This window comes from Taudactylus pleione, unplaced genomic scaffold (assembly GCF_031769625.1).
Source record: "Taudactylus pleione unplaced genomic scaffold, aTauple2 ptg000152l, whole genome shotgun sequence".
Lineage (NCBI taxonomy): Eukaryota > Metazoa > Chordata > Amphibia > Anura > Myobatrachidae > Taudactylus > Taudactylus pleione.
In genome coordinates, this window is record NW_028284554.1 from 1,892,908 (window position 1) to 1,905,313 (window position 12,406).

The window sequence follows — 12,406 nt, forward strand, 5'->3', positions numbered from 1 at the left end:
GTGAATTTTCAGATCATGTCTAAGCAGCCTTAATGGGACATCTGAAACCGTAAGGTTTTTTGTCTATGGAATTTCATAGCTTTTTTAAAATGTATTAACTATCAGGGTTTGGATGAGCAAACCAGGCCACCTGCAGGGGAGAAGGGCAACAAAATGGTACACTAATGCAGGTTGAAGAGGGGACAGCACACAGGAGGTTGGTTTGGGAGGTGCAGAGTGCTAAACGGCTGTAGGCATGTGGGGTAGCAGCAGCGGTGGTGCAGAACAGTGGCAGCGGTGCAGTGCAAAGGGGGCATCAGTGGGCGACAGGGCTCACTGGTAGTGCATATGCACCTGAGAAAATCAAATCAATAAGTCACAGATGGACGAATGCAGCAGTGAGATCTACGCATCTATGGTAAAAATTTAATGTGTAAAAAAAAAAAAAAAGCATAGCCCGCCCCCCAAGAAAACAACCAGCACCGGGCTTTGGAGCCCCAGTACTGGTTGTGCTAAATACAGGGGACAAACGACGTAGGGGTCCCCCGTATTAAGGACAACCAGCACCAGGCTTTTCAGAACCTGTCCTGGTTGCCAAAATACGGGGGACAAATGACATAGGGGTCCCATGTATTTAGCGCAACCACCACAGGGCTCTGAGCTCCTCCTGGAAATACAAGGGGAAAAATGCATAGGGCTCCCCCTATGTATTTCCCAGAACCAGCACCGGACTCCGTCTAGCGGGGGGGTGATGCCACAGCCAGGGGAGCCCTTTCACCGGGCCCCCCAGCCTCTGCATCACCCCTGACCGCTAGTCAGCCCAGGTCAGGATCCCTGGGGAGTTGGGGACCCCCCCAATAAAGGGATCCCCCTCCTCAGGATGATAGCTGGGGCTATTCCCAGCACCCCTGGGCGGTGGGTGCTGGGTTGATTGTGTTGTGTGGTGCATAAGAAAATATAAATATTGTCTTTTGCAGTAGTACTACAGGTTCCAGCAGGAATCCATGCATACTGGTACTTGGAGAACCACAAGTAGCAGCAGGCGGGGCATTAAGGGCCTGCTGGCAGCTGTAGTACCCCTGCAAAAGAAATATTAAAATAAAACAAACAGACACGTTTTTAAAATTATTTTATTATGCCGCACCTTCACCTAGGGGGCGTCAGCCTTTAAGCTATTTCGCATGGCTGCCACTCCCCCAGGACTTCTACGGTGTCTTCACCTGGAGCGCGGCGGCCATTAAGCTCTTTTTTGCATGGCCACTTCCCATCCAGGGCTTCCCGGCATCTTCATGCTTCAGTTGATCTCTCCAGCTCCCTGGCCATCGACTGAATGGACGGGGCTCGCTCTGGCTGTATTTAAGCCAGCCGAGGGGCGATGACGTCGTGAGCCGTGATTGGCTTGTGGCGGCCATCTTTGAATTTCAAAAATGGCGCTGAGGTGCCATTTTTGAAAAGGGCACACTGGGTTCTCACCATTGAAGTCAATGGTGAGAACAGCTCATTGGCTGAGAGGCGGAAGGCTCACCTCTCTCAGCCAATGAGCGCTCTGCATCGGGATTTCTGTACTGAAATCCTGGGCAGAGCTGTCATTCAGGTAGTAGTGTCCTTAGAGTACACTACTAAAGTTTGTTGGTGGGGTTATCTCGTGTTTTTATTTTGCCAAGACCCTGGATTGTGTGCAGAGGACCTGATCCACACATAATAGGAGGAGGTGAGTATGGAATTTTTATTACAGGTACTCCCCATTGGATTACCTACTGGAGAAGAGTACAGAATGGTTTCAGGGATACATAGGTAAATATGTGAAATAGTGTGTGTGTGTGTGTGTGTGTGTGTGTGTGTGTGTGTGTGTGTGTGTGTGTGTGTGTGTGTGTGTGTGTGTGTGTGTGTATGTATGTGTACATGTGTGTGTGTGTATGTATGTTTTAATAAGATGTTACTTTTCTACGGTGTGTTGTGTTTTTTTAATATTGCTTTTGCTGTGGAACTAAAAGTACCAGCAAGCCCATAATGCCCCGCATGCTGATACTTGTGGTTCTCCAAGTACCAGCATGTGGGGGAGGCAACTGTAGTTCCACAGCAAAAGCCAATATTTATATTTTCATATGCACCACACTTTACATAATCAACCCAGCACCCACTGCCCATGGGTGCTTGGGATATCCCTTGGCTATCAGCCTGGGCCTGGGGTGCCCTGAGGAGGGGACCCCTTTATTGGGGTCCCCAACTCCCCAGGGATCCCCGGCCTGGGCTGACTAGCGGTCAGGGGTGATGCTGTGGCTGGGGGGCCCGGTGAAAGGGCTCCCTTGACTGTGGCATCACCCCCCGCTAGACGGAGTCCGGTGCTGGTCCTGGGAATACAGGGGGGCCCTATGTAGTTTTCCCCCTGTATTTCCAGAACCAGGACCGGCTCAGAGCCTTGTGCTGGTTGCGCTAAATACGGGGGACCCCTATGTCATTTGTCCCCCGTATTTTGGCAACCAGGACAGGTTCTGAAAAGCCTGGTGCTGGTTGTGCTTAATACGGGGGACACCTACGTCGTTTGTCCCCTGTATTTAGCACAACCAGTACTGGGGCTGCATAGCCCGGGGCTGGTTGTTTTTTAGGGGGTGGGGCCATGGTATTTTTTTTTTAAATTAAACACAGAAGCAGGTATCATGGAGCCTGCATTCTGTGTGCTGCTACCTCGCCCGGGTCGAAGCGCCTGCACCACCGCCATCCGCACTGCTGCCCGCACTGCCGCCGCTAAAGCCCGCTACTGTCCCCGGGTTCTAGCCGCAGCTGATGCCCGCTACCCCCCGCGCCTTTCTGCCGGCTCCCTCTGCAGCTAACGCCAGCTTCTTCCGCCCGGACCTGGCCCCCGCTGCCGCCCGCAAATTACAGCCATCTTGGTGCACCCAAGTGAAGCCACAGTTATTACACCTGCTGGAGGCTCCTACTGCGGCTGCAAAGCAAGTTGAAAAGTCCTATCTCTAAAATGGCGCATTGAGGTAATAGTTTAAAAACTGTAACTTTCTAATTTACCTGAACCCCCAAAGCACGTACCCTGGCACAATGGCTACCTAATAAAACAAACCCCATGTCCACCCCTACCCTGAGTTTTGCCTTCCCCAAAATCCCCCAAAGGCTACAGCAGAAAAGTTGTCCTAATTGAGAATGTCAGAAAATAGTGACAGTTGGAGCTTCAGATTACTCCCATGTCTTAATTTTTTATATTTTTGCCCTGGCATGCAGCACCCAGTGACAGTTCTACCTGGCCATACCAAATTTCATATCCGTACCTCTAATAGCTTTTGAGGTGTAGCCCCTTGAACACCCTGCCCCCTCTTCTGGAATTCTCTATGGAGAAATCTGTTTTTTTTTAGATGCAGCCTTGATATAAGGGCACGACTGTGGGGTAGCTGTAGCAGCTGTTGGTGGTTAACATTTCAATGCTTTTAATGCAATGGCATTTTCATCAGGACATAAGAAATAGACAAAAACATCTTACCTTATACCCCAAAGCACCCAGTGCAGGTGCTGCCATTTCCCAGGGCGGGACCGCACACCCAACTGGAAGGTGGCTCACAATAGATGACGTCATCGCGCTCGGCGCAACAGCGCTGACTCATCGTGGTCATGGAAACCGTGTACACAAATACTATACCAGCACATCAATAAAACCGAACAATACACATAGCTGGTACTTTGGGGGTATATAAGGTTAGATGTTTTTGTCTATTTCTTATGTCCTGATGAAAATGCCGTTACATTAAAGGCATTGAAACATTGACTACCAACCTGCCGTGTAAAGAGTCTTCTTCCTCAATGCTTGGAGTGCTGCACTTTGATCGTGTGCAATGTCCTGCCTGACTGTCTCATTGTGGCTGCAGCACAGTTCAATATTCAAACACCAACTGTTGATGAGATCCCCTATGTGAATAGTGAGGGAAGGAAATGTGTTACTACAGAGGTGAGAGAGGAAAATGTGTTACAACAGCAGTGAGAGGGGAATGTGTTACTATAGAGGTGATGGAGGAGAATGTGTTACTGTAGAGATGAGGGAAGGGAATGTGTTACTACACAGGTATGGTAGGGGAATGTGTTACTACACAAATGAGGGAGGGGAATGTGTTACTGAGGCAAATGTCAAATGTGTTACTACAGGGTGTAGGAAGGGAATGTGTTACTACAGCGGCGAGGGAGGAGTTTGTGTTATTCCAGAGGTAAGGGAGGGGAATAAGTTACTACAGGTGTGAGTGAGAGTAATGTGTTACTACAGGTGTGAGGGAGGGATTGTCTTTCTACACAGGTGAGGGAGGGGAATGTTGAATGTGTTACAATGTGTTAGTACACAGGTGAGGAAATGTAATGTCTTACTAAAGCAGTGATGTATTACTATAGAGGTGAAGGATTCATGTGTTATTGGAGTGTTGAAAGAAGAGGGGAAGGGAAAAGCCAATCAGAGAGGACCAGTGACAGAAGTCAATAAGAAAAGGAGAAGAGAGGGGCAAAGCCAATCAGAGAGGACCGGTGACAGAAGCCAATAAGAAAAGGAGAGGAGAGGGGTGGTCACAGAAGGAAATAAGAAAAGGAGATGAGAGGGGTGGAAAATCAGAGGAGAGCGGAGTTGACAGAAGCCAAAGAGAAAGGAGTTGACAGGGGCAAAGAATTTTTAGATGTCTGTAATTTTTAGATGTCTGTAACATGATTTGGAGGCAGATTGAATGTGGGTTGTTAACTGTTATTGGCTAATGGAAATATTATTAATTCTGCTTTGGAAATATTAAGTTTGAGGTGTTGATATGACATCCAAGATGAAAATGCAGAGAGACATTCAGTAATGTGGACCAATAATGATTTGATTATAATCTGCATGCAGATGATACTCACATCCGAAAGAGTCAATAAGTTTGCCAACATATGTGGTAAAGATTGAGAAAGGTAGAGGACCTAAGACTGAGCCGTGGTACTCCAACTGATAGAGGTAGCAAAGAGGAGGTGGATTTAGAGAAAAATGAACACTGAAAGAAAGTTAAGTAGGATGAGATCCATGATATGGATATGTCATGAAGACCTAGGGATTGTAATGTTTGTACGAGTAGAGAGTGATCAGCTGTGTCAAATGCAGCAGAAATATCCATAAGAATAAAATGTGAGTAATGGCTTTTAGACTTTGCAGTGATCAGATCATTCACGACCTTAGTAAGTGCTGTCTTATTGGAGTGTTGGGAAAGAAAGCCTGACTGAAGTGAATCTAAGAAGTTGTGTGAGTGAATATAGTGTGTGAGGCGAGTGTAGGCAAGTCTCTCCAGTAGCTTGGAGGGGTATAGGAGCTGAGAGATGGGACAATAATTTGCAAGAAAGATAGGGTTAGAATTTAATTTTTTCAGAATAGGAGTAATCACTGTATGCTTGAGAAGTGATGGAAAGAGAGAGAGAGAGATTACAGATATTGTGTTTGTTTTTTCAATGTCTAGAGCCTCAGCAGTCAGTATCCTAATGGGATGCAGTTTATTTGGGATGTTGGAAGCCTGACTCTGTACTAAAGATAGGCCAACGCCTATCTTTAGCCAGACGCCGAAATCCTGACGGCCGGCATCCCGAACGAAGGTAAGCGGGGACTGTTAGGCACCTCCCTGGGGAGGGTTAGGATTAGGCTAGGGGAAGGAGGGGTTAGGGTTAGGCACCACTGGTGGGAAGGTTAGGGTTAGCCCCCAGAGGAGGGTTGGTTTAGGGTGCGGGAAGCGGGGGTTAGGCATCACCGGGGGGAGATTAGGGAGTAGGCACTACCGGGGGGAGGTTAGGGTTAGGCACCACTAAGGGAGGGTTAGGGTTAGGGGGGGAGAGGGGAGGGTTAGGGTACTTACAAGCCCCAGTCGGGATCCTGATGGTTCAGGCTTCCATCATCGGTATTTAGTCCGCCGGCAATACATCCGGCGGCATTACATACCGATTCCATCCTAATGACATGACTGTGATAGAATATAGAGAAAATCCTAGTGTACAATATAGACTGCATCCTGGTGAAACTACAGTTTCCACATGATGTAAGTGAAAAGGCTCCAGTGTCTAATACAAACAAAGAAATAAACAAAAACATGCCAACCTTTTATCCTTAAGTATTTCACATGGTCTGTTGTTTATAGCTTTGTCACTCCTGTGTTGTGCCTGCAAATGATTGTACAAGTTATACCATCTAAATGTCTAAAACCAAATTTAGGGTAACAAACATTAACTTCAGTGGTTAAAAAGATGGCTGATTAATAAAGTACAACTATATTGGATAAGTGGATTAATATGAGAGTGTAAGTGGGGCATTTATAACTCCCATTTATGTTAAACAGAACCTCATTCTACTGTAAATCTATTTTGTCTTTCTGCTAAAAACATTAAAGTACTCTCTACTTTTAAAACTTTCTCCAAAATTCTGCATGCAGAAAATATTAGCAAACTGTCACACAGTGTACAGTATGGCACCAAAATGAGTTTGATATCCAATATTATTCCAATTGTAATAATTGGAAATGACCTTTAACATGGTTAGAAGATGGATGTTATATATACAGACCAAAATGTATTATGGAAGTGGTCTGACATGTGTGGTCAAATTGGAAATTGATGCTGCAGTTAAGTTTCAGTGGCAGGACTACAGTGTTCATTGTAAGCAACAACCTTGGGGCCTATACAACAGCAATCAATTGGGGCAATTCTGCATTTTGCAGATGATTGTGTAAAAAATTTGCCAATGTATGAGGTTGTCCAATTGCAGATTCCAACCAAAAAGTGATCAGAAATGTCCTATTGTTCGGAGTTCACCAAACAATAGGGAATGTAAATTGCATGTTTGGTAATGATCAGCAGATTTGCAGACCGTTAGTAGTATGTCACTAGTAAAAACTTTGGTACTTTCATGATTCGCACAAATGATCTTTGGATGAAAAAGATCTGCAAATCACTGAAAAATATCGGCAGTGAATGGCACATAGTGATGGATTGGAGAATTGTTAAATCAGAAGAAAAAAACACAGAATTTGTGAAATCCTTTTAGTTATTGCTGATGTATGGCCCCCATTAGGTAAATTCACCCCTCCTCCATAGATGTGGCCAACTAAGTCACAAGACCATTTCTCTTTTTTAAGATACAATTACCTAGTACCTAATTTAAAATTAAATATTAAAAACATAGTACTTACAATATCATTACGTAGGTCTTTAAGTCCTCGCACAATAAGAAGACTAAGCAAGGGCATCATTATTGCAAACCATGGCAGGGTAGAAATTGCAGGAACAGTCTGCAAATAATATATGCAACAGGATGCTTTACTAGTAGTAGTAGCAACCATTTATCATGTTACTGTATTTCTAAGTACCATAAATACGCTTGTCCCAGTGTTATTCACTGTCAGCTTACAGCACAGATATTAAAGGCCTATTCAATTAGCGGCGATAATAACGCCAGCGATAATATCGGCCAATTATCCGCCGATTTATCGGCTATATTACGAAACAGCAATATTATCACCGCTAATTGAATACAGCCCCATGTGGTATATTTACAAGAGTTAAATTTTGAGTGATTTCGCATTCAATTTTGATAATCAGAGATTTACTAAAGTCAAAATCAAATGTGAAATCGAATATAAAACCTAATTGCCTTCAAAATCGAATATCATTAACACATTGTTACATAGACGAACATAGGATCCCCTGATTTCATAATATTCTAATTAAAAATAGAACAGAAAATCAAACACAACATCCATAAATAATAATAGACCAGCTTCACGCGGGTGATTTTAGCAGGCTTCTTGTGTGTGCGGGGTTCATCGGTGTAAAAAATAGAATTAACCTACAAGTAGCAGAATGTGGGGGAGGCTTACTGGGGCCTATAGTCTCCATGTAAAAACAATATTAGTTTAATCCTAATTTTTACACCTATCAGCCCCGCACCCACCACCCTGGAGTGAAGAAGCTAGCCCTGGGCTTCAGTCTCAGACTGGGCTTACCTGTAAAGGGGGGACCCTTTTGTTAGAGGTTCCCCTTTCCCCAGTAATCCCTGGCCTGAGCTGACTAGTGTGGGGTAATTAATGCTTTGGCCAGGAGATCCCGTCAAGTGTGTCTTCCAGCTGTGGCATACACCCCAACAAGTAACAGCCCTGTGCAGGTTGTTGAAAATATGGCGGACCCTACGTCTTTTTCCCCTGTATTTTCACAACCAGGACTGGCTCACTCAGCCTGTTATTAATTGTGCTTTTATTTAACACTTTAATACACATAACATACAAGAAGCCTGCTAAAATCACCAGCAGCAAGCAGGTCAATTATTTTGGGGATTTTGTGTTTGATGTTATATTGCATTGTATAGGTGATTTTATGTTCGATTTTGAAATGGACATCGAAAACCACCAAACCAAAAGAAATCACTAGTCAATCAAACAATATCAAAATCGATTTTGAAAGCTAACTCAAAATCAAATTTTAGCAAATGTGGGATTTTGACAGTGAAATCTAAATTTGATTTTATTAAATTTCAGGTGAGTTAAATCAAACATAAAATCAAATACAAAATCAAACTTTCTTAAATAAACAGTCAGTACAAATATCTGGGTGTTATAGTGGCTGTATATTATAGCTAGTGCCCTCTTTCTCCCTCCTGTGGTTAAATTTGCCTTTAAGTCTAGTGGTATCATCCCTGAGAGCAATAGGACCATATTAGGCAAACGTGGGATTGCATACACCACTGGGCTTCCAGTTGCCTTGAGTTTTTGTTACTTGCACTGGTGGGATTTGTGGAGAGAGTTACCTGACAGGTAGAAATTATTTACACTGCAGATTTAAAACCATATATTTACAAAAAGAACAAAACCAAATGTCCAATACTAACAAACCTGGCAACATTACATATGATATTACAATTTATATTGCAAGGTCCCCTCAGATGATGCGCTACTGTAGTTAACCTGTTAGGTGAATACCTACAGTGTATGAACAATGCGTAAGAATGGAAACTGCTAAACATGCCAGAGTGGGAGGAACTCATTGAAGAGGTTGCTGACCATTATCACAAGAATACCACTAGGTAAGAGAATCCCAGACTTTAACATAGCAGGCAATGAAATTATTAATTTGTCCTGCAGCTCCTTCTCATTCACCATGTACAGAATCTGGGGAGCAGTAAAAAGGCTATAAAGGTATATTGGCTGGATGAGTTGAGATGCCGGGACTAATACTAGGATGATGGACCCTTATCTCGTCAAAGGTGTGATAATGCAAGTAATGCTGTTGCTATCATCTCCTGATTGAAAACCATAATGCGATGTCTAAGTCACATACACTCCTTTTCTTTCTATACTTGCCCTTTTTATAAGTTCATAAATACTGTTAATTTCTTATCGCTGCTATTCGCCAAATGTATTAAAGTGCACCTGCAGGGACCAATTCCATTTGGTGTGTTTTGAAGGAAACACAGTGAAGAAGTGTGAAACAAAAGTGTGAAACAAAAGAAGTGTGAAACAAAGAAGAAGTGAAAGCATTAGCAATCCTTTCACTTCTTCTTTAAGGGCCGTACACACTACTGTGCATGCACAGTCTGCTGACCACGCATGTATGAGTGCTGAGGAGGGATCCTGCTGATCCCTCTCCCGGTAACTCTTGCAGGATGTAACCCATACTGTAGGCTACAATGGCTAACGTCATCTTCATTTATCACATTCCTGAGCTTGGTAGAAAGCAGCCCCCATAGAAACTTATACACAAGTGAAAATGGGAGACTGCGGCTATATCTGCTGCGGTACCCCATACATACATTTGGGAGAAACAATATTTACAGGTACACAGAATTAATTGTTGAAGAATAGGCTCTATTCCTAGATTATTCATTTACCTTATATTTTACCATTATTATTATTATCATTTATTTATATGGCGCCACAAGTGTTCCGCAGCGCCTTACAAAGTACATAAACAAATAGGTTAATTTACAGTGACTTACAGAACAATACAATACAATACAACACAGGACAAGGATAATGTACATTGCTACATTCGCGACCATAACACCCAGATAAGCAACAATGCAAAGCAACCAAGTGTTACGTGCCCTGGTAGAGAGTAAGAAGTAGATGAAGGTAGAGTAAGGAGAAGCACAAGAGGGTAGAGGGCCCTGCTCATAGGAGCTTACATTCTAAAGGGGAGGGGCAGACAAACAGGGGTTGACACAGATGGGGTAGGCACGGAGGATTGAGTATGTAGCAGCAAGTTAAGAAGAGAGCTGGAAGGCTTTGATGAAAAAGTGGGTCTTTTTTTTACAAACAGTGCTACAATGTCTTGCCAATAAGCAAAGATATAATCCAGGCGCTGGAGAGTTAAAAAAAATCCTTCCAGTCTGAATATTTCATGCTACGGGTCTATCAGCCTTCCAGTTGATACATTATATTTCTATTACTGACTTTAGTAGAGACTGCAACTTATTCTCTCTAGAAACAACTAAGTCAGTAATTACTGCAGTGGTTCATATCCCGGGACTACTTCATGAGTGTTATTATTACAATAATTGTTTTTATATGTATGTTTAATGTCAGCTGGTAATCTTATCTGTTTAAATGTTTTTTATTAAATATTTATATTATTTCAATTGATTTGAGTGTGATAAATTGGTACTTCCAAACTCTATGGTTGTTTCTTTTCTACAATGTCTTGCCCCCTGTTTACATATTTGAAGCTTAATTCTGCGTAATGAGATTCTCCTGGGATACCCTCTGATGAGCAATGTCTTCATCCATTGTCTGTCAAGAGCCTAGAGCAGGGGTGTCCAAATTTTGTAGAGCTATCCGAAGACCCCAGTGTTTTGGTTTAGATTCTGAGGGGTAAATTTATAAAAGTGAGAGTTTTTAGAAGTGAGTTTTAGAAGAAATACTGCCCATAGCAACCAATCAGATTCTAGCTATTATCTTCTAGAATGTGCTAGTTAAATGTTAAGTAGAATCTGATTGGTTGCTATGGGCAATATCTCTTCTAAAACTCACTTCTAAAAACTTTCACTTTAGTAAATTTACCCCTGAATCATTGTCGTGTTTTGTTTTTGGCCAAACCACCCTGAAGTGTTTTGGTTTGGTTTTGGTTTTCTTTAAAATTTTATTAAAACAGCTAAAATAATGTAACTTGGACCTAAAACAGCTAAAATCATGTAACTTGAACCTCTTTTGTTGCTATAGTAATATCAACATCACAACATTCAATTCTAGTAAATTTTAACCATGTCACAGGTGAGAACTAAAATGCAATCCAAAACATGCAAGATTCAATTTTTAGATCCAAGTTCCCTCTGCCACATAGGGTTCTGCGTCGCCAGCACAAGCCCTGCTTTACCACCAAGAGACCAAACACATTCTTTTAAACAAGGCAAAAACTCTCTTGCTCTATGGTCAAATAAACGTTTTGTCTGGATATGTAGTCTTTGTAATGAAATGGGGGGGTCCAGATTTTTAAGAAGTAATTTTTTTATTTTTACCACCATGAAATATGAATCCTGCATTCCAGATAAATGGATTTTTGGCCTGATTAAGAGGCACTCGCTATTTGCGAGCGCTCGCTCTGAATCAGGGCGGATTTTATTTAAAAAAAAAATCTGCCTCCAGGCCACTCGCATAGCTGTGGGTGACTACCCACAGCTTTTGCAAGTGGCCTGGCGATGGTCACGATTATCGTGACCATCAGGCTTGTGGCGAGACCCTTGTGGTAGGGTCTCGGCACCCGCAAGCCCACGTGAACTTCCTGCGCACTGGCCAACCATCGACCTGCTCGCGAGTGGGTCTGAATCAGGCCCTTGGTTCTGTTCAAACCCCAAAGTGATCCGAGCTGTGACTCACTTCAACTCGAAACCTCAATGTGTTTGGTTTTTAGCAAAACTGAACCGCTTATCTCTAAAATTCTATTGTTGTAGTACCATATTAAAAAAATATATTTTGTACAGAGGGCCAACGTAACATTTCCAATATGCCATACATTAAAGCCCCCAACTGGTTTTATGCAACATAGATCCCCTCATCATGCCTATTTATATACCAGCCTCATATCACCCTCAGTCAGTCCCTTTATATGCCAGCCTTAAAGCCCCCTTAATCCTGCCCATTTAAATTAGGGAAGTTCGCCACTGAATGGTGCCTGGGCTTCCATCATTGAAACTTTCAATGCGATGGTAACTAATCATTTCATCTAAAGCACTAGATGAAAAGCCATTATGACAGTTTGCCAATGTGCTGGTCTTGATATTAAACAGTTGAATCAGCTGTATTTAACTTCAGATAGCCACCAATTTCACATCAATTGATGGTGGTTGTCATTGGAAAGCCACCATCAATGATGTCCTTTCCTGATTTAATTTAATTGAATCAGTTTCCGAGCCCAATAAGTCATGTCCTTTTATATGCCGGCCTCAGACACCCCT

At 42.9% G+C, this 12,406-nt stretch overlaps 1 protein-coding gene across 1 annotated transcript in view; it reads right to left on the minus strand.

Moving 5' to 3' along the window:
- Positions 1-12,406, minus strand: part of ATP8B3 (ATPase phospholipid transporting 8B3) — a 308,036-nt gene that overhangs the window by 279,265 nt on the left and 16,365 nt on the right. The window contains exons 4-5 of the mRNA XM_088474277.1: positions 7,155-7,253; positions 6,068-6,129 (exon numbers count right to left, since the gene is read on the minus strand). Coding sequence (XP_088330403.1) covers positions 6,068-6,129; positions 7,155-7,253 — 161 coding nt within the window. The remainder of the gene's footprint in view (positions 1-6,067; positions 6,130-7,154; positions 7,254-12,406) is intronic.